The 25,562-nt window shown below is 43.5% G+C and overlaps 1 protein-coding gene across 3 annotated transcripts in view; it reads left to right on the forward strand.

Moving 5' to 3' along the window:
- Nucleotides 1-25,562, forward strand: part of NEURL1 (neuralized E3 ubiquitin protein ligase 1) — a 142,531-nt gene that overhangs the window by 59,873 nt on the left and 57,096 nt on the right. For 2 of the 3 annotated variants that reach the window (XM_039708755.1, XM_039708757.1), the window contains exon 2: nucleotides 22,424-22,665. In XM_039708755.1, the coding sequence (XP_039564689.1) occupies nucleotides 22,424-22,665 (242 nt within the window). Of the gene's footprint in view, nucleotides 1-190; nucleotides 317-22,423; nucleotides 22,666-25,562 lie in introns of those variants that run through there. The other variant, XM_039708756.1, reaches the window with a different exon arrangement.

Genomic DNA, 25,562 nt, shown 5'->3' on the forward strand with positions numbered 1-25,562 from the left:
TTAGCATTGCCGGGGCTCCGGGCGGCGGCCCCGCACAGCGAGCCCGGCCGGCGTTCCGCGCCGCGCGTGGGGCGGGGGACACGCTGCAGCGGTGAAACGCCGGCAGCTATTTCAGGCGGCGAAGTCTCCTCCTTCTTATGTAAATAAAGATGACAGCTCGGAGCGCCGGTGCCGCGGCGGGAGGCGCGGGTGTGGGCGGGGGCTGCCGGCGCGGGGCAGCCGCGTCCCGCGTGGGCCCGGGACTGCGGAGCGGAGCCGGAGCCGGGCGGGGGCCGCGCCGACATGGGGGGGCAGGTGACCAGAAACCTGCTCTACGGTAAGGACCGACCGCCCCGGCACCGCGGCAGGCGGCTGGGAAAGGTGCGGCGCGGGATGCCGGGGATGCGCATTCTGCCCGGCTCGTCCTCCCGGAGCATCCCGCTCCAGGAGCCGGGCTGGCCCGGGAGGAAGCCCGGGCTGGGATGGAGCTCGTCAGGGGATAAGGCATAGATACCTGCCCGGGCTTGCTGTGGGGTGTCGGGGTCGAAGGAGAGGTAACTGCGTCCGTGTGTATCCGTGTGCGCTGCCTGACAGCCCCACGGGAAACACCAGCCCGGTGCCAAGGTTACTGCCAGGCAGCTGAGCGGGCTCTCAGAGCAGTCACCTCATTCCTCCTTTCAGCAGCAGTTTCTTCTTAGCCGAGTTGATAAGGTTGGGAATGGATGTCGGTGTGAACTGGGGAAGCCGGGGCTCTGCGTGCAGCCCTCTCCCTGGGTTTGTTGGGTGATGCACGGCGGGGCCAGGGAGGAGCTGGACAGGGACCGGAGTACCCCGCACAGGCCAGCCTCAAAGCAGAATGTGGATCTATGGACAGCGTGCAGCGTGAGACATGTCCCTGCCTGCACAAATCTCGTGCAATAAATGCCTCTGTGAGAATATTGCAGTCCTTAGTATAAAACCTGTGTTTTGCTCTGAAGTGTTCTGTGTGGGTTTGGACGTAGTAAGTGTGCTGCATGCTCAGTGAGGTGTGAATGGGGTTTTCAGAGACCCTTCCTTGTCACAATAGTAAACATGGATATGGGAGGCACAGGTAAAGCACTGTGGAGTATCTCGTATCCTTGATTTGAATAGAGATACATGAGGTATATACATTTACACTGTCAATATTCATATTACAGCCCTGATTCTTCTCATATTTTCTACCAAGTCCAAACCGTATAGTTTAAGGAACAAATGGGGATAGTTAGGAAGTAAATTACTCTCCCCAAAGATATTTAGCAAGATGATAGAGATTTTTTATTTGTTCATTGTTTGTATTCTGAAGTTTCTGTGGCCTGACCTTATTTCTTATTTAATCTCATGATATGCATGCAGTATGCAGAATAATTGTACCGCTGGGTCACCAAAAAAAAAAAAAAAAAGCTCTGGCTGTCGTCTTGTGATTGTAAGTGCCTTTTCCCCTCTGAAGCATTATTTGAATGACTTAAAAAAAAAAAGTCAGTGAAAGAATAAAAAATAGATACATGTTTCCTGTGTGTGCCAGGGGCTTGGTATTCCTGTTGGGGCCTTCTCCTGCCTGCAGCTGGCAGTGCACTGCACAGCAGCCTTGTAACTTCTGCCTTTCAGCAATTCTACTCCAGCAAGCATTCTTTTTAATTTTTATTTGTTGGAAGATGGAGACTAATAAGGTGATGTCAGCAATTAACCCAAATTTTCCTCTTCAGAGGGGCTACAAGCTGTGCTATATACAGAGGTGATGCACTGCTTTGTTCAGCACAGTTGAAAAAAAATAGGGATTATTTAAAAAAAATTTGTGCTACAAAGGCACATTTAACAAAAATAGACTACATCTGCACTTGTGGTTTGTCTGTGGCTACTGTTCTCCAGTTCCATCTTTCTGTTTCAAAATAGCTGAGGAAAGAGAACAGAATCTGTATCCATTTCTCATAAATTGAATTGAAAATGAATGTAACGATACTGAAAGGAGTTGTATTGATAGCCTTAGGATTGATAATCTTTGTTTTAGATAGCACAGATAATTAATTAACCGGTGTCCTCCAGACATTTCTGGTGACCTCTCCGTGTGGCAAGGATGAGGTGGGATTTTACAAGCATCTGTTCCCTGAAAATTAGCTCAGGTGGGAGATGCTGCCTGTGCTCTGCTGAGCTGCTCCTGGGGGGACAGCAGGTTCTCCTGAGACGTGTGCCCAGAGCTGGGTGCCGGGTCCCTGCCTCTGCCTGGGCACACCCTGACCTTGCCAGGGTCATAAAAGTTAATTGAGATAAAAGCTCCTGAAGTGGCTCTTGAGGGAGGCACCCTGTCAAAAACACCATAAAATCAGGTTGTTTGTTTTAAAAAACTGTGGGTGCCCTGATGTAAGAACAGAGGCTTGGTGTTGGCTGCCAGCCAGCTGAAGGTGAGCCAGCAGTGTGCCAGACTAACAGCACCCTGGCCTTTACCTGCAGTAGTGTGGCCAGCAGGACCAGGGCAGGGATTGTCCCCTGTACTGGGCACTGGCGAGGCTGCACCTCAAGTGCTGTGTCCAGTTCTGAGCCCCTCAGTCCAGGAAGGACACTGAGGTAATCAGGTGAGTCCAGAGAAGTGCCACAGAGCTTTTGAAGGGTCTGAAGAGTTAATCATTTGAGGAGCAGCTGAGGGAGCTGGGGGTGTTTAGCCTGGAGAAAAGGAGGCTCAGGAGAGACCTTAACACTCTCTACAACTGCCTGAAAGGAGGGTGTAGTGAGGTGGGAGTCAGCCTAATCTCCCAAGCAGCAAGGGATAAGGACAGGAGGAAATGATCACAAATTGTGCCAGGAGAGATTTTTGATTGGATATTAGAAAAAATTCTTTGAAAGGGCAGTCAGGCGGTGGAACAGGCTGCCCAAGGAAGTGGGAATCACTGGCCCTGGATGTGTTCAGAAAGCATGTAGGTGTGGTGCTTAGGGACATGGTTTAGTGGTGGACTTGGCAGGGCTGGTTAGGAGTTGGTCTTGGTTATCTTAGAGATCTTTTCCAGTCTTAATGATTCTGTGATTCTAGGTTTACGTAGTCAAGTACAACCCCACACAGACTGTCATGAGGAACACCTGGCATCATTTTGCCCCCTTTCACTCACAAATCTGCTCTCAAACTGCAAAGATACACAGCAATCCTGCTGGATAGAGGAGACTCAACATCCTTTGTCTCAAGAAAAACCACGAGTGAGTGATGTGTCATGCGTGGGGCTGCATGGCCATGGTGGTGGCACTGGACATCCCTGGACCTGCCCTGATGCTGGGCTCTACTGTGTGAAGTCCTGCAAGCCAGTGCTGCTGATCCTGTTTGAGCCATACTGTGAGGTACACACAGGCTCACATTCACAGGATCTCCCTGGGTGAAAATGCTGCTTTCCCATTGATATGTGGCTGCAGAGCCATGCTCATGTGCCCTAAGGCAGAGTTGGTGGGTGCTGAATGGGCCCTGAGTCACCTGAGGGAAAGTTTCCCACCTGATGGGACTGGGAGGAAAAATAAGCTTTTAGCTAGTGTCACTAAAGCTGCCTGAGCTTCCTAAGAGAGGTCCACTTCTGATTTTATTCCCCACTGGCTTGTACTTTGTTTTTGAAAGGAGTCATCTGATGGCTTGAGCTGTTGGGTCATGGGACTATTCTCTGTGCAGTGCTGAAACCTACTCAGGCAGTGCCCATCTATGTCCCTTTGCCTGGCACTGTGACTGTCTCTGTTCCTCTTTCCCATTCCCTCTTGCTTTCCCACCACCCTCCATAGAAGTCCTTGTGGTGTTTTCCAGAGCAGTCTATGCAGCAAGAAGTCAAAATGGGAGATTCAAAGGTAACACAACCTTGATGGGCAGGATGTTTACTTGCTATTTGAAGTGTAATATCTATATATGCAGTGCTTAGCACTATTTTAAACAGGAAATGTTGATATGGTTCCTTGTGATTCACAGAAAACTGGTTTCCACAAGAATGACTGTATATGCCAGAGTCAGGGTTTATTTAGCTAATCATGCTTGAAATAAATAGATAGATATAGATGCATATGTCATAATACCTGAGTTCTTCTTGTGTGTTTAATACAACTTTCATCTGCTGCAGTAGTTTTTCATGATTCCACGTGACCATGAGTGAGCTGCTATTTGTAGGAGGTCCTGTTCTTGATTTTAGGGGCCAAATCTGTGAGATTCAGTCTAAGGAAAAAAAATCCCCAAACACCTGGGTACTTTTTGTGTCTCTTTCACTAAGAAACAAACTAACCCAAAGGGATGGTGTAGCCAAGGAAGCTGCTGCAGTGTGTGGAAGAGGGGCTCAGTGTAGGTAGGTATTTTGAGGTTAGTGATGGCACGTACACATCTCTTCAGAGGACCTTTGACTAGTCAGAGTGTACACTGTGGGTTAGTCCACGTGCAGGGGGTATGTGAGTCTGATAGCTGCACATTTGCTCAATAACTGCCTTACTACCACTGGTAATTATTAATAAATCCTTGGTTGCAGGGCTTTGTTTCACTTTCACTTTAATTACTCACGTCACCGGCATTCATCAGAATTTTGCTGTGGAATCATTTTTACAAGGAGCAGGGGAAAAGGTATCTCATGGCACGTTTTTCAAACTGTAATTGTACAGCATCAGTGTAATTGCAAAGAAGTCCCAAGTGAGAGCATGTCTGGTTTTTAGCCCGGGAGGTGGTGCTGATTGACAGGTGTGATTTTCAGTTGGAACGGCTGAGTTTTTAGGCTGCTTGCAGAAGGTGCTCTGTAAGCTGTGAATACAATATAAATAATAGCTCCCGTGTCTTTGTGTGGTGTATACAGAGGATCACGTAAGGGTTATGCATGACCAGATTTATATCTCCCATATGTAGGTCTGGTGAGCAATGCAGCCACATTTGTGTGCTGCAAAATGGAAGAAGCAAGCAGGAATTAGGTTATAGCAGGACTTCATCCACACTGCGTGGCAATAGGCTTTTGGGTGGTTGTCTGGATTCATTTCCCATTTCATTGGCATCTCATTTTCCATGGACATTCCTTTCCTTCCTGGCTCGTCATTTATTCCTGTACAAAACAGCGTGAAACCCTGACATGATCCTTCCTCCACATTTTGTTCTCCTGGAAAACAATTTCTGGGTCTTGTTCACACATGTTGGTGGGAGACCTGGGACATTCGGGTGCTGTGTGGAAGCCTCAGCCCCCATGGCAGTGGCTGAAGAGCTTTGGGGAAGAGCAGAGGCTGGAGACCATTTCCCAAATTAAAAATGGCTATGGTGTGCAACTTCTTTCAGTCTTACTTTGCACTATAGAGCTCTATTTTTCCTCTTTCTCTGAATTCCTTGTAGAGTGGTAAATGGTGTATCTATATGCACGTGGTGAAATCAGCCCCACCCTTCATGTCTCACTGTCTATTCACTGCCTGTACTGCAATAACCATTCTAATCACCACAATTTACCCTTGCAGCTAGATAACACACTAAACAGCGTTGTTCTCTAAAACACACATATATTCTAATTTAATAATTTCCATCTTCTTACATCTAATTAAAACTTCATGTATCCCAGAAGAAATAAGCAACAAGAACACAAAAAGAAAATACCTACAACATCAACTGCTAGTGAGATTTCTCTGCAAATTAGTGTTGATTTATATTCCAATAATCTCTGAGTTATTGGCTAGATTTTGGTATAACTTGCTATTTGATGGGGTGACTGGTGATGATATCAGACTCACTAAGGGGTGAACATCTCCTCTATCCTTTGGACAGTTGCTTGTTGAGAACTAACACAGGACTGAGGAGAAAAGGTTGTTTCTAAAGCTGCTTTCAGCAGTTGCCACATAGCCCTTGAAAGCAAAAGAGTCTGTGTGTATGAGGAATTAATCCTGTTCAGGGTTGGATTAACTGGTGCAGAAGACCTTGGGCAGGGTGCCAAAACAGTGCTGGCATTTGCTGAAAGTGGAACTTCCAGAGATTATTTTGGTGCATGCCTCTGACCCGTGTGTCACCTGCCAGTGTCCCAAGGTGACCAATAATAGAGCATTATCAGCTGCTGGCAACACTTGTGACAGGAAGTGTAGGATCTCTGTATGTGGAAATTTTATGGGTAACTACGTTTATACTTGAAAACCGCTTTATTTGTGAAAGGCAAATGAGTTTTTCATTAACCGTGGCAGTTCTTGAGTGTAGGGATCTTGCTCCAATGCTGAAAGCAAAGTCTGTTCCTTCTCATTTTGTCCCTTGCTTTCATGGCATTTTCTCATTAACTTTTCTGTCACCTTTGATGCTCTGTTCTGGTGGGACTTTGGGATTGAATGTTGTTTGTCAGATTTTGTTGTCTTATTTGTCTTTTGGACTGCTCGTTTCCTCTATGTGAATGCATTCTTAGCTCTGATCCTTCTTCACTTCTTCCTTACTTCTCCTGTTTTCTTAAGAATTATGGGTGCTATATTAATCTATCATTCAATTAGTTTAGAGGCAGCAGGTGTCTCTTCAGGAAGGTTTGTAGGGTCTACTGACATGTTCTAGGGAATCATTTGCATACTTAATCAAAGCAAGTACTCCCACAGCCTGAACATTCATATTGTTAATATTATAAAATGAATTTACCAAACAAATATGATTACCATTGCAGACATTAGCAGGAATTAAGAAGAGGTTATCTCTATACGTATAATCTCCAAACTTACAGGGCTTCTTTAGTTTCAACAAAGAGCTTTGCATTAATGATACCTATATGTGCAGAGGGTTGCATCAAGAACAGTCTTAAAAATTAACCCTAAAGGAAAGGGAGTTTCCTATAAAGTGAAAGCAAAACCAAGGGGTGGAATTAATGTTTGCTCTCAGGAGTTGTCAGGGGTCAGTGATGACACAGCAGGGTGCTGAGCTATGGGAGTGTGACTGTGAGCCACAAGCTTTGCAGTGCATGTGGCCATGGTTGCTGCACATGCTTCAGCCCTGTGGGTCCCTGAGCTTTGCTCTGGGGTTGATCCCTATGACCGTTGTTGTCCTTTCATTTTTCTTCTTGTCTGTTCACCTCTAAATCAATGTTTTACTTTGAAAATGTTTTTCTCTGAGTCCAAAACGAGTCAGAGCCACCTTCTGTGTAGCTCTTGTTGAGTTAGTCTCACCAGTATTTCTGTTCCTTGACTCTGTCCTTAATTGTCTCTTGAAGGGACACTGTAATTTGTTGGCATTAAAAATAACATTTCAGATGACTGCAGTTGATGGTGCTGAGGAGATGAATCCTTTGGTTCATCTGAGATTTACCATGGGCCTGATAGCTGAAAGGGGATGGGCTCAGAGTGAGACATCATAATTGATTGGATGCATTAACTTACTTTCTTCATTAGACACATTGATAGCACTTCTGTTTTAAAGAAGAAGGGAAATAGTAAAATGGCCATATAGAAAAAGCTGTATACATTAATGACCATGATACAGTGTGCTCCTGATTGCCTCTCCTCTAGCAGCCAGCATCAGCAGAAATCTGAAGATCAAGCTAACTTGAAGAAATTAGCTTCAAGTTAACTTCTTGCCCTCACCATCAAGTTAAAATAACTTTTTTTTCCATGAGAAACCTTTGTGTTAAACCAAGGTTCCTTGCTTTGAAAATCAGCTCCTTTTTCTGGTTCAATTTACATAATTTTCTGCCTATACCAGCAAACACATCCTAATACAGAAGGGGAACATGGAGGGGTCAAGTAAGACTAGTAGCCATGGTCTGTCTTTGCCCCATCATGTTGTACCTCACAGGGTGGTCCTGCACAGAGGCTGTGTAAGGCAGGTCCATGCCAGGGGACCTTCCCAGACATGCTGGGTCAGCTCCCAGGGCTCAGCAACTTGCTCACAGGAGACTTTGATAAGGTCTGGAAAACAGAAAAGGACCCAACGTTTGTCTCAATGAGGAAGGATATGACTTCTCTATAAAGTTTGTCTGGATAGCAGGGACTGATCCCATCTTTGACTACCCTAACCAGAAACTTCCCACAAGCAACTTGCAGATGGCTCAGTGTGATTCTGAAAATGCTGGTTTAGTCTCACTTCTGGTAAAGTCTTTGGGTTACTTACTGCGATTTCATGGAACCTTTTCTGGCTGACCCTGCCAGATTTTCTCTGTGATAGGCCCTGCTGTGCAGCCATGTGGCGCCGTGTGGATACAACACTGGAAGTTTTTGGCCAATAGACTTGTCAGTAAAAGCAGGACCTGCTGTGAGATACTGGGGTGGGACTGAAATTGTGTTTTTCAAGAAACTCTGAGGCTTGTGGCCTGGCTTGAACAGATCCCAAGCAGTGTCTCTTGAACCAGGAGGGAGTTTGAAGGAAACGTGTGCCTGTGTTTGAGCTGCGCCTTGGCAGGTCTGGGAATTGGTTGTGGGTTTTTTGACTCGGACTCCTGCAAGAGCCTGTTTGCCAGTTCCCTGCAGTGCTCCCTAGCAGCTGAACCCTCAGCTTGCTTTATGAAGTCCAAGTGATTCTCAGGCTACTGGAAGTCCCAGACCTGTGTTATCAGCCAGGGGCAAGCTGAGCAACCTTGAGAAAAGTGGATGGGTTTGATCCTGGGAGAGCTCTCTACCTGTGGAGAGGATTTTTCTGCCTACAAAGCAGGGATGGGAGGGTTCTGTGCAGAGCCTGAAGGCAATGCTATCCCCTGCTTGCAAAAGTAGAGGAGATTTGAGCCATAAACCACACTGTGGCACAAAGAAGCCATTTTAATTTCAGTCTCTGCTGGAGGCACCACATGGAAAAGAAAATGTGATTGGTATGAAAAGAAATGTTTACGTTTCTAGGAGCAGAGACCTCCCAAATAATTAGTATCACTTGACAAACTGCTGTTTAAAATGCAAGTGGTTTAAGTGGTGCAGCTCAACAGGCATTTGTCAGAGCTGTGGCGTAAATGTGATCCCTGCTCTGGGTTGGTTCCTGCTGTAAAGTAAAGGAGATTTCCGGTAAACATCTTCTGCTTAAGGAAAATTTGTCCATGGTTTTATCTTTTCCTTGGTTGGATAACCTAAATGTTACAAACTGGACAAATGGCAGCTTGGTGGCAAGAGTGTTTGGGATACACTTTTGGAATGAAATAAATCCTGGATTTTATTTTCTGTTCATAAGACCAGTCTTTTGGTTAGAAGGAATGTAGAAATGTCTCATTTTCTTTAGCTTTTAGGAGGAGGAGAGTAAAGGAAAGGCTTTTGGGTGAGAGTTTTTAAAGCCATAGCTTCATCTCTGATCTGCCTATCTGCAATATTCACTGACTCAACTAAAAGTACTTTAAATAAAACCTTAATTTTCTCTAGGGCTGTTTGAAGACTAACTGAAGACATAAGGGTTGTTAAGAATTAGTATTTTTCAAAGGTTAAAAAAATGGTGGCTTACAAAAAGACTGAGATAAAAAAGAAAAAGTTAAAAAGTCTCTGGAAAATGGAAATATATGGGTGCCTATAATGTACTGAAGTATCCCAGATCAAAATGACTTCTGCCTTTGCACACCAAATAGAATCAGATTATCAAATATAAAATAGAGCTTTAAGAATTTAATTGCTTTTACAAAGGCATCACTGATTATATTAATTTCTTGCAACTTGCAAAAGGAGAATTGCTCAATTTATTTTCTCATCATCTTAAACTAGTTCAATACCATCCTCTGTTTTTTTCATCTCTGAAGGGTAAGAGGCTATCATTTGTGTTGCCTTCTTGTTTTATGATTCTGAGTGAACTTATGTGCTTAGAAGGAACACAGGGTTGGGTGTCCTGATGGGACTGGTCCCATACAGATCTCACATGGAACTGGAGCTACAGCATGGTCGGAGTTGCTGTTCTTCTTCTCTTAATTTCTCTGCACATCAGTGGCTTTGCAAAATTGGCCAAAGAGATCTTGATCAAGAAGCATGGCTATGACAAAGTTCCTGGCCAAACCTATATCCTTTCTGACCAGCCCAAGGCACTCTTGCTTGTGCAAGGGTGGTGATTCAATATCTTGAGACTGTGTCTCAGTATCTCAACACTTGGATTTTGGATGGTTGCTGACTATAAAATTATCTTACTCTCTTTGGCCTGTGCTATTCTGTGCATGGCTCCTAGCAGTCAGGCTTAGGTAGGAAAGTGGGCAGTGCTGTCTTTGGGATGCTACAAAGGATATTTCATCATGTTAGAAATGAATTCCTGAAAATGGAGATGCAGTGATTGCAGTTCCCTGCATCCTTCCTGCACAAGTGTGCAATGGCATTTATCAAACAAAGGATAAAATATCTAGGATATCTGCTCCAATGGTAAAAAGGATAAAATTCAGAGAAATGTCCTACTGCAGATAGATTTGAAAGAGTGCTAAAGTCATTCACCATGTTTGTGAGGGCTGACTGCAGCTCTCACAATGCTCTTCACCAGAGATCCTGTAACCTGAGCCATTTTGCTGGGAGATGTTTCCATCCTGTTAGCTGCAAAGTGGCTACCTGACCTCTCTTTACCCACCCATGAGTTATCCCAGAGGGACCTTTCTACTCTGAACCCTCATGTAGCAAAGCTGTTCCCTGGGGACTCCAGGTCATGCCTCATCCCAAGCTGATTGCAACTTCAGACTGACCAGTGTACAAACAGTTGCTTGGAGATTCAGAAGCTCTTTAGCATTTGAAAACTGGAATATTGTGAGATTTATTTGCTATATGTATGTATGTGTATATATATATATATATATATATATATATACATGACAATACACACTTTCCATCTTCTCTTAATGCTGTGCTTTGGAAAATCCATACTTTAACCCTTGTGGACAGACTTTATCAGTTTTGTCTTTAGTGATGTGGCAGAAGCAGTAATTTTGTGATACCATGGCTGGTATTGCTGACTCAGTGCAGAGTGGGGTGGGTAGTACTGTGTGAGCAGCTGTAATAAAGTGTAGATATGGGCAAATTACCCTTAATAACTTCAGTATTCCAGAGATTTTGAAGTGTACCCTCTGGGAAAAAAAATAGAGATTGATAGTGGTTTGGGATTTGTGCAATTTCAGTTTGATAACAAATATTTTGTGTTTTTCCTCTGTGTACTCTATTTACAACAGTAGGTTCAGATTTTGAATTGAGATCTGCTTTTGGGTGCAGAAAACTAATCAGGGAGATGCTTCATGGCCCAGAGGTCTGGATTTGCAGGCTCCAGTTCAACAGCTGCATCTCCCTGTGCTGTCAGAAAGAGCATCTGTCAGGGATGCAGTGTGGTCCTTATTACATTATACTTTAGTGCTGTGGCTTAGAAAAACAGGAGCATTTTTGTACTTAAAAAAACCCCAGCAAACCCCTAAAAAATTTAAAGCTCCACTGATCTTTCTTAGCAGAAGAAATGCCCCTTATCTGAACATTGACTAAAGGATGTTACAGGTTTTTTTTTAAGCTAAAAAAGGCAAGGAAAATGGACAGATGAGTTGATCTCCACACTTAATTGCTCCTTGCTTTTCTGAAATAGTGTATGTGTCTTTCCACCCAGAGAATAAAGTCCCCTGAGCCCTTCAGGCTTGTTTCCAGTTCACACGTGATCTTCAAAGCACTCACACTATGAATGTGGCTTCATCAGCAACAATGCTCTGACTCGTGTGGCATCAAATTTCTTCCTCTTTTCACTCTTATCAATACATCAATATGGAAAAATGCCCCTCTGCATGAATTGTAAAATAGTGTGCTGTTCCCATTCCAAGCTGGGTTGGTTTTCTAGCCCATCTCTCTTCCTTCAGCTATTTAGAAATGCAGTCAACGTTTCATCTTCATGATGTTCCTCCTGTGTCACCTGCTGTACATCACCTGGCTTCAGTAGATGGCAACTGGTCATCTGTCAGGAAAGGTCATGCAAGTAAATCTGCAGCAATATAAAATTGATAAAAACTGAATTATTGGGAAGTTTTTTCCTGTTTGTACACACTGATGTTTAAATTTCAAAGCCAGGGGTGGTGGAATTTCCTTGGTGAGTTCTCACTGGAAACATTGGAGTACCTCCTCTACAAAACAACTTGAGGTGTTGACTCTGTTACCCAAGTTATTAGAAAATAATGATGAAGGTTTGAGGGGGTTCTGTGAGTGCTTATAATGAAAGGGCTTGGAGCTTCTAGTTTGAAGTGTATTTTTGCCTATGCAAATCAGAGAGGACTAGAACTAACTTCTTTGTGCTGTTGTGGTGACAGAAGCAGTCACCTCCTGCTGTCCTCTGGGGTGAGGAATTGCACTGGCCATGAGTATGGAAGAGCATGTCCTGACAGATTCATGAAAATAACAGAAAATCAGATAAAACATATGCTTGCTCACAAAGTTATGTTCCTCTTATTCTTATTTATTTTCTCATATGCAGCCTGTAAACACTTCTGGGCAGGACCCATCTCTTTCTGTCTTTGTGAGATTTGGCATGAGGTGGTGGCTAGCAGGGGGGATGACTGTTAAGCAAATAAAACAGGTCTGTGTGCTCTTGTCCTCAGTCAATAAGGATTCAACACCCTTGGTCTTCTACTGGCTGACCTATGGCAGCAAATGCTAAGGAAAGCAAGTTCCTGTATGGACTGCTCCATCAGCTGTTTGTGGCAAAAGGTGAAGTGAGAACCTCATGGGTCTGGCATGGGAATTGCTAGGCAGGCTGGTGGAATAGTATTCACACTGGTTCTTTGAATAAGCACCAGAGATACTGCTTATTTTAGTTAAAATAAACTGTAACTTTATGGTCTGACTGGCTGGTGGAGTTTCATGTTTTAATTCAGTGGTCCAAGTTCAAGTTCTGGTCTGCTTAAGAAGCAGAGTTATTTACTGGTAAAGGGTGTTGAAACTGGTGCAAGTGATGTGCTGCAGAGCCAGATGAGAGTGGGAAAGTCAATAATTTAGATTCCACTTGTGACTGTGGTACAGAAAGTGCAGATTAATGAAGGAATGTGTGCATAGAGGGCCAAATTCTTGCGTAAAGGGAGAAATCTTGCCCTTTCTCCCGGTTTTGCCTCAGCAGCACTTATATTATTTGCCTCGAAAAAAAATATTTTAATGGTGTAGCGGTTAACACTTCTAATGCTACTGGAGTCCTCTCTGTTCTGGGCAAAAGTTCTTGTTTATAATTTCCATTTGTGCATTGAAGTTGTTGGAGAGCAGGGCTGGGAGCTTTACTTCTGGGCCCTTGTGCTGTCTCTGCCAGGTGCCCTGGGAGTTGGAGAGGGTCATGGTGGGAGTCAGGCATGGAGCTCTGTGCTTTCATCCCAGCAAGGTACCTAAAAAAATATGCCATTTTGATGGCAAACTTTTGCTTCATTTAGTACCCAGTGCAAGTTACTTTGCAGGAATATGTTACAGATTAACCAGTGGTCTGCTAAAATAAATCCATCTCTTTATAACTTTGTGAGATTGGAGAGCCTTGGTTAATCTCAGGGGCCTGTTGTGCTTTAGGAGACAGGGAGTTGTTTGGGTTTTTTTTTTTAAATAAGAGGCTGTGAAGCATGAGGAGAACAAACCAGAAGGTTGGAAAAAACAAAGAACAACAAGAGGTTGGGAAAAAAACAAAGGAGTAAACCTAAGTGAGAGAGAAATGCTGAATAAAGTGGGGCCAGTGAAGGAAGAGGAAGACTTGAAAGAGAGAAGTGGCTGAGAAACTTTAATAATTGTGACAAGGGAGGAGGAGGAAGAAGGAGGAAGGGATGGCAGATAAAGCAGAGAGGAAGGTTGTATGTTATGTGAGTTTTCCTGAAGAAGAAATGGACAAAATAAGAGAGAGTGGAAAGGAAGAATTAAAAAAAAAAAAACATGGCTCCTATAATCCTGAAATATTTAAGAGGATGTTAAATGTGGCCAAATAGTAAAAGTAATAGTAAATTTTGACCTGCCCAATAAGTTGCTAGCTCAAATAACCCCTTACTTTAAGGATTTATTTGCTGCCAAACAGGAAATAAAGCCAGTGGAATCAATGTCTTTTGGGTCTATTCAGTGAGGAGCAAGACTAGAGTTTCAGGTAATTTTTCCTTTGTAAGCACTTTCATATTCCATTTCACAGGAACACAAGCCCTACAAAACCCCCCTGCATAAACAGCAGCCAGGTGACCCTGAGTAGATATATATTTAAAGAACTTCCCTTTAGGACTGCTTTTGGACTTCATATTAAAAGGGAATCTTTGACATTTGGGTAACTGATGCAGATGGAAATAGTTTGGACTCTGTTCTGACTAAGAGCAAAGAGAGCAGTGCAATTTTCTGATGCTGAAAAAGGGAATTTTCAGTTGATCAGAAATAAATTAAAATAGGCCAAAAAAAAAAAAACCATAGAAAAGGCATACTGGGTGACAGTATTTCCACAGCTACCAGTCTACAGGAAGGAAAGAGCAGTGACCTGAGTTGGGGGACATCGGCACATCAACATCAGATAATTTTGGCAAAAGATCACTGCCCCTCACAAGTTTAAATATGGATGGGGTTAGGAGGTGCTCCTGGCAATCAAGAGACCCTGCAAGGAGAAACAGCAGGGGACTTTCAGGAGCAAGAGTGTGAACAAGATGATTTGAGCACTATGTTTTTAAACAAGACCACACACAAAACGACCCACCTTTACAGTATCTTGAAGTGACTCTACATTGATGTTTTACATTAGAAAAAAAGCACACTCCAAGTGTGATTGTCAGGTATGATAGAAGAAAAACTGCCATCTGGGAGTCTGTAGAAATGTCATTACAAAATAAGACTTCCTGATAGGTGGTACTGAACACAATCTAAACTCTCCAGCTGGGTAAGAGGAGATGCTCTTCCATGGCTCTACCATTCATCCCAGTGCATGTCTTTCTTGATTGGAGGTGGTCTCTGATTAGGGAGTTGTGCTAAACAGGACACTTGGGATATGGAAGCATCCTCCAGCTGATCATCCACATAAGCATGATTCTGATATGCTCCACAAAATACCCTGTCTCTTTCCACTGATGCAAAGAAAAGCATCCTATTATATTGTAAATATGCAGTGGGAGTAGCCTGATGTGGGTCTAATTCAGCATCTTGAGTCTAGGGCCATATTTTTGATTTTACACAGATACAACTCAAAGAAAATTCAAGTGCTTGAGTTCAGAACCGCAGCTTCTCTAATTTTCTTTGCATGGCTTTGTCAGTAGGCTACACCATTTCTGCCATCTCTGGGGTTTTGGTTCTACAGTTCCATTTACTTGTCCCTACTGCTCTTACGTTTGCTTTCTCCTGCTCTCCATTGCTCCCACATCCTTTCTAATACTGACAAATAAATGAAGTTTAACCTTGATAGGTTACCTCTGTTTCTGGTGAACTCTTAGTATTCAGACTTTCAAGCTATTACACTGTAGATGGAAAATGTGCCCAGGATAGACTTTCCATTAAACTGTATTTAAATTGGAAGAGAATGCTGGCACCTCAACAAGTATTCCAGAATTAGATCCCAAAATACTGAGGCTAGCTAATCTTTTGGAAGAACAAAAAACTCTTACTGATTTATATTTAGCAGGGGGAATGCATTTTAAAAACACAGCCTATATGAGGCCCCTTGAAGAAAACATCTTTTACATTGATTTGTAGTGCATGGAAATACTACACAGCCGTAAAATATTTGCACTTGGGCTCTGCTTTTATGTCTTTTTTTTTTTTTTTTTCAGTATGAACTGTCATGAACTCTCAGAGAGTGGCTGCTCTGCTGGCTGTGGCTGTGCAGTGCCCTAGTTTCAGCAGCACAGGTTTGAGCTGAATGTCTGAAATGACTACTTGGGCTTGGTTTACATGATTATAAATCAGCAGGAATTCTGTAATGTTAATGAAAGTGTGACATGTTCTATGCATAGTTCTGATCTATACTAGGGAAATTATTAACTGGAGTTACAGTAGATGTGAGAGGTCAATGGTGTGTCCCAGCTGGGCAGTTTCTGGAAAAGGAGCTATAGCAAGAAGCAGGTTTGTTAATGCAGTGAGTCAGAAAAGTAAACATAACTTATAAATTATATGTAATCTTCTGGCCAACAGTGTATCAGCTTATCTTGGAGAAGATAAGGATTATCAACAGAACAGAGCATGGAAAGTTCTGGGTGTTTTTCTTCCTTATGTCCCACCATCTGCAGCACAGACAGATCAGCCATCACCCTGGGCAAGCTGTTTCTGTTCCTCCTGAAGCAGCAGATATTAGAAAAGGAGAAGATTAACAAACTGCACATTTACAGGAGGATGATAAACAGAATTTTTGAAACATCCCTAGACAATAAGCCTAGACTTAACTTGCTTTCTTTTTTCAGAAGACATACATATATTATTACATTTCTCTGCTGACAGAGCCTACCTGATCACAGGTAGAGCAAAAATGTTCTAAATCAAGAAAGAAATCTTAGATGCTTCTACAGCATTGTTTTTTACTTTGATCTTCTAAATTGCTACCCACAACATCAACCCACAATAATAAGTTAGTAAGCTATAGTAAGAAAAATAAAGTTGCAGCATCACCAAGATGCAAAGAGAATAAGGTCAGAAATGCTTCCCCGCTGTCACAAACATAATTACTGCACATGCAAGTTGTTCCTGCCTGTGGATCAGAGAAGCTGCTGGAAGCTGCTGTAGGGAGGAGTGGCTGCTGCTGATGCAGGGATGTCAGTCCCCTTTCCATGGATTTGTCTGGAGCCTGGGGGTGCAGCTCCCAAGGCAATTCCTCCTGCCCAGCAACTTTCAAGGGGGCTGCTCACCCCCTCTCTCCTTACCTGGCAGAAGGGAGCATATGGCTGCTTACTTATGCTCTGCTGTTCTTATGTGCTTAGTGGGCTTATGGTCCAGAGGGGCTCGGGGGATTTGCATGGGAAGAGGGCAGGGAGGGACCTGGAAAGGATCTGCATCCATGGGAAGTGGAGTGGTACCAGAGGTCTCTGTGGTGTGTCACAAGAGTAGCTGAATTTTTGGGAATGACTGACAGACGTTGAGCAAAAAGTGCCTAATTAGAGACCAGGAGATGGTTAATGATTACACAGCATCGTAACTGAAGATATGGAATTTAAAAATTAATTTGTAAGGGGAAGTAATTTCTTCTCAACAGCCTTATGTGCATATAGAACTATATTCACACTTCTCTTCTTGGTATCATCTATTCTTCAACAAAGAAAAGGATATTTAGTATTGATATTTTTGAAGTGCTTGCAGAGCCATCAGCTGGATTGCCCCTCCTGGAGATGGTGTGTTTGAGGATTTGCCTCCTCAGCTCAGTCCTGCTCTGCTATCCCCTCCTGCCTCTCCTGCATTTTGAGGGTCTTCCTCATCTTCCTGCCCTCATCTGGCTGAGTCTTCTCTGGGCTCTGCACAAAGACATCATCTCATCTCTGTGTAATTTCAAGAACAAACATTAGTTCAGCCTTATCCTTCCTGTAGCCAATTAAGAGAATCACTTCTCATCTGTAGCACTTAAATCTACTTTTACCAGCCTAAACTTTTGCTCTGAGTATTTTGCCCTAAAACAAAAAAATACAGAAAACTCAGGCTTATTATAACTGAAGCAGAGCTCTTATTCTCCTGTCACTCCTCAGCTCCTTTCATCTACTTTTTTCAAGCTTTACAAAAGTTGCCAGACTCCTGACTCTTACTGATAGTCAGAGCCTCAGCATTGTCTTCAGGCAGGCTTTTGTAAAGCCTCACATCCAGGTTCTGACCAGGGACTCCTCTAAGTTGAGGTGTTCAGCTGTGTTGCTAAAAAAGCCCCACTGCCAGGTCACTGCCTGGCACTCCTGCAGAGGTTGCTGTCTGTGCACCCTGTTGGACAGGACATGTCTCTGCTCCTCAGCTACAGCACTGCAAGTGATGGAGGGCAAATGCACATCCCAGCTGAGCAGAGACAGAGGAAATGCCAGTGTCTCTCTCAGCTCATCCTCCTAAATGCCCTCAAACACACGAGTTTGAGTCTTGCAGATCCCACTTGCATCTATCCCATCTTCAGGACACAGCCTTTCTCCTTTCCTTTCTGTTCTGAAGCTTTGAAGTCATCTCTTCTGCCCTTGACAAACAAAGCCTTGCTGTTCTTGTATTTATTACAAATTTCACCTGTTGCACCTATTTTCCTGCCCTTTGTCCTTACTGTTACTTTTTGAATCTCTTCCACTAATTTGATTTTTCTTTATGAAATGAAAGATCGGCTTCTTCACTTTGAGGGCTCCACACAAATTAACCACTCCCTTCCCACCACTTTTCAGTCAGGTTTGAAAGATGGATCCATTGCAAATCATCCTGCAAACAATTCCAACTCCCGGTTTTATACTGGCAGGGGAAAAGCTTCTCACAGATGCTGTAAAACCACCCTTGTTGTCTTTCATATCTCTAACTGTATAGACAACTTGGACAACTTTGCATTTCAGGTTAAAAAAAAAAGACTGGTATTATCTCCTTTCATATGCATGTGGTTTGTCTGCACCTGCCTCTTGTCTTGCAGTTTGAAATTTAAATGGAAAATCTTACCCTATGCACAAACCTCCTCACTTGATATATCTTGTCACCTCTAAAATAGCACAGATGAAAATAAGTTATGTTTTGGCTTTGACTTCTTTTGGAGTCTTGGATGGGAATGCTAGATCTGACCAGCTGGCTGAGATCCACCTTGCAGATACTTCCCTAATTCACTAAAGTTTAACCCAAAAAGCGCCTTAATTTGGATTTAGCACTCTACAGTTAACCCTTTGCATTTCTATCGTTGAATGCCCCAACACTTGCAAAGCTATAGTCTCTTCCTGAGGAGAATCAAAGCTTTGCTTTGGCTTCTTGGTCATCGTGCCATGCAAACATGAGTCCTTCACTGTGGTGACAGCAATCTGACAGGGTCATTGTCATCCCACAGGCCCAGGGAGAGTTGGATATAGTCTGGAGATACATTATGACTTACTCGCTCAAGAACAGCAAACATGTTTTTAAAGGCAGTGAAGATTTGCATTAATTTATGGTTCTCTTTCTTCTGTGCACATGCCCTGGGTCAGGCTGCATGTGAGAAAACAAGGTTTGCAATCCCTTTCAAGTTTCCACTGGTGTTAAGCTAATGTTTATTTTTAGTAAACTGTATTTCAAATTGTGCTTTTAAGAATCCTTTTGCAAAGCCTAGCACAACAATTTCAATGTTTTATCCTTCAGAGCTTTTTATTAACAAATATAAAAGGGTATAAAGGATCAGTGTAACTAGTTATGCCGTATTTCACTGATAATTTTCAAAAGTATGGGTCCAGCTCGAGAAATGGTAAGGATTGCAAGCATTCATCTTAGTTGGATTTTTTTCTCCCTGTGCTGCTAACTAAGTACCCAGCTCTGGGAAGGCTGTGTGGATACTCCTTTAGGGCAGGCCTTTTCTGCTGTGCTTTGTGGGTGTCCCTGTCCCCACACCCACACATGGTTTCCTCTCCTTCCTTCTCAAAATCCTTCCCTTTTAAGTGCTTATCCAGTAAGGCCACCTGCCAGATAAAGCACTGCCAGCCTCTCTTGATAAGGTAATAACTGAAACACTCTTCTCCATTCATAGTGTGCTGTTTGCCTTGCATGCTCCTTTCACTTTCCCTTGCCTGCAGCACAGGTGCCTCTGTCCCCACCCCAGAGCTCTCCTTCTCCCCAGGCAGACAAGGATATGTCATTTCCATTTGCTACTGCTTGCCAGTCTTTGGCTCTATTATAAAGTCTTGTTTTCTGTTTCTTTTAATCCTGAATGACACTTATTTCACACGCTGTAAGAAATTTATCTTTAATACCTTGCAGTCAGTTTTCAATCTGAAATTATTTTTACAGTATTCTCATAAGTGCCTATTGGGATATTTTCAACTGGCAAAAATGTATCTTTTAAAAAATAAATCCAGACATTTCTTGCAGCATTCAAGAAATCCCAAGCCTTTAAGATTATGCCTAATGTTTGCAGAGCATGAACACTTCTGGTGAAAGCCCCTATCAGGCTTTGATCTGCATTTTTCTAAGCTGAGAACTGCCAGTGTTGACTTGTGTGTAGTGAGTTGTATGCAGGCTGTTGTTCATGCCTTGAGCTCCAGGAGACCAGGGACATGTAATGCACAGGGCAGGAGGAGTGTGCCAGCTTTGGGGAAACTCTCTGCTTTACCAGACAGCTCCAAAAAGGATACTCTTAGCAGTGGGACACTGAAGGCAGAACAGTTCAGCTATGTTATGGTGTGGCTCATGTTAGCATCTCCTTCACCCTGGCTCACTTAAAGGTCTCAGAAGATCCAGTCCATGGCCTTGTGGCTCAGGGAAGCAAGTGGTGCTTCAGCACTTCTGCTGTACACTTGGCAGGGCTTATGGTATTGTGGGGACATGGTGTTCAGGGTTAAAACCCAGTGCTGGGTGCAATAGTTCAAACAGCATCCGGAACCGGGCATGGATGGAGAAATGAGGTCAAACCTAAGGAGTGAGCAGCTGCTGTTCTTTGTGACATGGAAGCTGGGAAGCTGTACAGGGCTCCATGCTGCACCTCTGGGTTTGCAGCCCTTCAGCACAGAGGCTGTTTTCAGGCAGGCATGATCTTTCTCTTGTGACTTTTGTCACAAGATAGCAGTTTCAAAGTGTGATAGTAGAGAGCATACCTAGTTTGCAAAAGTCTAGTGGTACTGGAAGGAATTCAGCCTCCTGTTCTTGGGGGCATGAGTTGGTCTCTAATTAAAGAGGTTTTAGGCAGTACTCTGGGAAGATTCTGTCTGTGGGCCTGCTGCAGCTTGTGTTGTCTTCTGACCACCCAGCCTGGTCTGTGGGGAAAGCCAGGGTGCACCACCCCAGGTCAGCAGTGACCTTTCCAAAGGGAAAAGGTCAGGCTCATGTGAGCTTCTGCATCCTCACCTCCTCCTGTCAAGGACTCCTTTCGTGCAGTCTGTTCCTCCCAAAGGTTTCCTTCTGTGACCTGCCTGCTCAGGTTAACCTCTGCTTTTTCTCCATACTCTGCAGCCTATTTCTCCTCCATGGGTGAGGAACAGGAGAAGGAAGCTGACATATTCCACATCACTTCTGGCATCAGAAATCTTCCAGTTGATTAATCTCTCCCATAAAGCATTAATGAAAGTGTTTAAAGATAACAACCCGGCTGTCTGACCTCCCTGGTCTGTTCTGAAGGAACAGCACTGTTGCTGAAAATGGGAGAAAAAACCCCAGCAAGGAGATGAGAAGGCCAGAGTGACAGATGCTGAATTATAATGTTCTCATCAGAAGCCAGCATTTTAAGTTCTGCTGATAGTTAATCACACTCAGCCTGAGGATGTGCTGTTACAGATTTGTATAGCTACAAGCTAAGACTACCCAAAAGGCTGGAAGGAAGAGAGTCTGGACTTTCTATTGCAAAACCAAGAGTTATACTAGAGGTGCAAGCATTATTTTATAGTAGCTATAGAAATACATAGCAGTGAGCAATTAATTTGTGTTAAGAATATAGATAATTAATTTCTATAGTTTGTGTGTTTGAAGAGTATTGTTTAGTGATGCATCTCTGCAGCAGAAACTGGCACATTCTTAAGATCATGTTTGCTTTTGTAGCATCCTTCAGTCTGTCACAGAATAGTCCTGTATTCTATTGGTACTCTGATTGCAAATGTAGGAGTAGTTCCTCCCAAACATATGTGCATGATGTAGTGTGTATGTGCACACAAGGAAGAGGAAGCAGATGACTTGTGTTCAGTAGAGTGGTTGTTTTGAGCTGGAACTGCTGCAGGCTCCCTGCTGAAAAGAAACGTGTCTGTCCATTTGTTCAGGAACAAAGCTGCTGTCATGGCTCTGCTGATCCTGTGTCAAGGCTTTCTGTAGAGTCTTGAGTGGAGAAAGATGTAATTTCTTCCATCCTTCACAGCCTTTCTCCCTCTTACCTTTCCTCACTGGAATCACAGTGTGCTGGTCAATGCCTTCATGACATGGGATCTCAGCTGAGGTTCTTATCAGTGGAGGAGAGAGGAGATTGGATGGGAGTTGTTGGAGAGATCCAGGTGGGTCACTGCTCAGTGGTGCTTCAGTATAAATTAGCGATGTGTGTGCCTGAGCTGGCACAGGTGGATAGGGCACCCAGGCACATGGAGGCAAAGATCAGTGGAGTTGCTGTTGCAAAGGAGGTGTGAGAGAAATGGTCAAGTTGTGTAGGAGTTCTCTGGAGGTGGAAGATTGTTCCCTAGGTGTGACAGCTTTGATACAGCAACTTCAAAAGTGCTTTGCTCCAGTTTTAGAACCAATTCTTGTGTTCTCTCCTGGTCTGTGGCCTCAAGATGGCCTGTGATTTCAGTGCTGAGGTGCAGTCTCAGTGTCGTGCTCTGTACTGTCAGATTGTCCAAACAGGAGTCTTCAGTATCCTTGCAGTTTGTTACTGCAGAAGATGCTCTAAAATCCCTCGGTGGTTTACACTTTAAGGATTTGTCTCCCTTTGTTTTACCTGTATTTTCTATGTGAAGTACCTTTGCTTTTTTTTTTTTTTTAATTGAAAATATCCATATTACTCACAGTATATTTGAAGCCCTTTTCCCCCCCATTCTGCTTTCAGATTCCATTGGTGGGTCATTTTCAACGTCCTCCCACCGATGCCACCACAAGCAGAAGCACTGTCTCCCCATCCCACAATGTGGAACTCTGTCCATCAGCCCTCTGCTTTTCCACCCTCACACGAAGGGATCCCAGATCATCATGGACACAACACAGAAGGCAGTGAAGCGCCAGGCCAGCTTCTGCAATGCCATTACCTTCAGCAACAGGCCCATTGTTATTTATGAACAAGTCAGGCTTAAGGTGAGTAAATTATACGTTCCCTTTTTGCCACGGGATCTGCTGGGAGTGAATGCTGGGGTGTAGGGGGCTTTGGTGCTTGCAGCAGAGCTTTAGCCCTTCCTTGAAAAGCGCAGTAGTCAGATCTTGGCCTTAAAGATGTGCAATCTTCATTGGTACTTCTGCTTTTGTCACTGCAGTTCTTGGAGCCATAGGTACAGACTGCTGTAGAAACTGAGAGCAGAAGGGAAACCCACCTTCCAAAAATAGTCACATTGATGTTAGACAAGTACAACAGATTAAATTGAGATAGATTGATTGGAAAGCCAGGAGATAAGAGGTCAAAAAGGACCTAGAAGTGAAGGTTCTTGCTCACATGCTTGGCAGGAAAAAAAAAAGAGTTTGGAGGAAAGGATGAAAGGAGCAGTGTGATCACTGTTGCTGTCTAAGAAAAGGACCTTTCTGGCAGTCTGCTGACTGCTTTGTTGAATCAGTCACCTGATAGTATTAAGATCAGAGGAGAGAACATTGCAGGGATCACATTTTTCTCACTGGCACAGGCTGATTTCACTTCCTTCACTGTGGTAGCCTGGAAGATGGAGTTTGTACCCCTGGTACCATGCCATGCTGCAGCTGGCATGGGAAATGCAACTCCTCTAAGACAAATGCCTCCATGAACACCAGGAGCTGCTTTCTGATGAAGATTCTCCTCCATATCCTTAGAAACTGAAGCACTTTTCAGATTATCAGCATCTTAAGGAGCTTGGGACCCTTGAAACTTTATCTTTGGTAATTTCCAATCTTTGTGCCCTCTAGTTTATGGGATTGTGTTTTTCTGTTCATAGACAATTTCATGCCTTTAATGGAATAAAATAAGTCATCTTTGGCCACTTTAGTTCATGGCACACATGAATGATCTGACTTCAAATCCTTCATTTGTGCAGAAGGAGTTTTCCAGAAGGTTTGTCAGCATATAGATACGTAGTTTGAATGATTTTGCTGTTGCCCATTTCTAGAGGTCCTGGAGTGCTGTGTCCTACAGCAGCATCTCAGCCTTCCCTGCCTCTTCCCTCATAACCAGCAAAGGAGCAAGGAATGAGGGACATGTGGAGATTTCAGTGATTTCAGGCTCAGGCCCAAAGAGAGAAAATCCCCACTGCAGGTTTGTTATGCTTCCTGTGGAGCTCTTACTGCTTCTCTCCAGGCTGGAAGCCCAGCAGGAATCTCTCACATTGCCTAATGAGATTTTTCCCATGTTGGCCAGCAGTTTGGACAAGCAACTGCGACAAATAATCTGGGAGGAGATGAAAGCAGCATTTCACTTTTGAAGACACCATCAAAGATTTGAGTGGATTTAGTGGTTTAGGCAAAGGTTCTGGGTTATTTCTTCCTCATTCTGAAACAAGGTAGATATCTCTGGAAATTCACACTTGTTTATCTCCATGTATTTGGGGATTTTAGCTTGCATAACGTGTGTGAAGGATATGCATGCAAATCTGCACAAGAGATTTATGAGCAGAGCTCCTGCTGACTCCAATGGGAAGGTCTCATGGGAGTAATCAACAGGCTTTAGCAGAACTTGTGCTCTAGGGAGGGATGAAATGTGAAAGCATCCTTGCTTTTGTATGGTGAATCTATGCTGTAACTGCCTCACTGTTGTTTGTGCTGGTGGAAAACAGCATCTTAGACCTTCTTACCAGCCACAGACTAACCATGAGCCAGTCATTCAGGTCCTATAAAGTCTAAACTCCCTCTGGAAAATGGAGGAAAGAAGTAAGGAGATTTAATTCTGTTTATTAGCTATTGTATCTCAGGTTTTGTTCTGGCATTATTTTGCAGCTCTGGGAATATGGGAATATGGCTGTCAAGCAGCCTCAGAGACAAATGCTCCCATATGCTTTCTTCCATGTAATTTGGGGCATTGCTAGGAAGTACAGCTCTCAAAGATGGCATAAGGCAATAAAGAACAGGAGCCTGAATCTGTAAAAGCAGCGATGGTTTAGGAGTTTGGATGTTGATTCTGTATTTTCCTCTCCTTCTGGTTCCCAGTGGACCTCCCATGCTTTTCTGCTAGCAGTGGCTGCTGAAAAGAGAATTTGGTCCATCATTAACTGTTGCCTTTTTTAGCAAAACTGTGTGCCCTTTGTCCAGCTGTGTCTAATTCTTGGCAGGCGTTATACTTGATTTTAATTTGGATATTAGTTTGCCTGTGGTCAGACTGTATTGAGAACTGTTTATAGGTGCTGATTAATACATGGAACATGTGCAGCCTCAATTACCATATGAATATTTACTTCACGCTGCCTGTGATTGCTGTGAAGTATTGGCAAGAGGCTGAATTGTACAAATGACAATGAGGCCATATTTATCTTAGACCCAAAAGCTTTTAGGGCTTGCAGTAAATTTGCTGCAAAAAATAACCCAGGCTTCTTCTTGGAGTGTATTATGTTTTGTCATGTGCACACCCTGTTAACCCCACTTCTACTGGGGACATGCATGATGCCATCCCACCCTGGCCAGGGATATAAAATAGCAAATCTGCTTCAGTCCTTAAAAGTGTCACCCCATTGTGTACCACACAAGCAGGAGCTTCCCATGGTTTCTGGGACTGAGGTCAGTGCTCAAGTGTTTAATGTAAACAGTTCAGGTGCCTGGATGGACTGAGGGATAAAGAGCAGCACTCTCTTAACTGAAAAATTGTCCATTAATAACTTTTTTTCTGAGCTCTGAGTTATTTTCTCTGATACTTTAATTAAAAAACAGAAATCTCTAGGCTTTGAACAATGTTGTAAGATTATTGTGACCCCAAGGGCACATGTTCCAGATTTGCCTTAGAGAGGAATATGTAAAAGAAAAACAAGTATTTACAAATTTGATTAGCAGGGAATTCAGAAGTCCAAAGAAAACGTCTTGTAGAATTC

Source organism: Passer montanus, unplaced genomic scaffold (genome assembly GCF_014805655.1).
Source record: "Passer montanus isolate IOZ18808 unplaced genomic scaffold, ASM1480565v1 scaffold21, whole genome shotgun sequence".
Taxonomy (NCBI): Eukaryota; Metazoa; Chordata; class Aves; order Passeriformes; family Passeridae; genus Passer; species Passer montanus.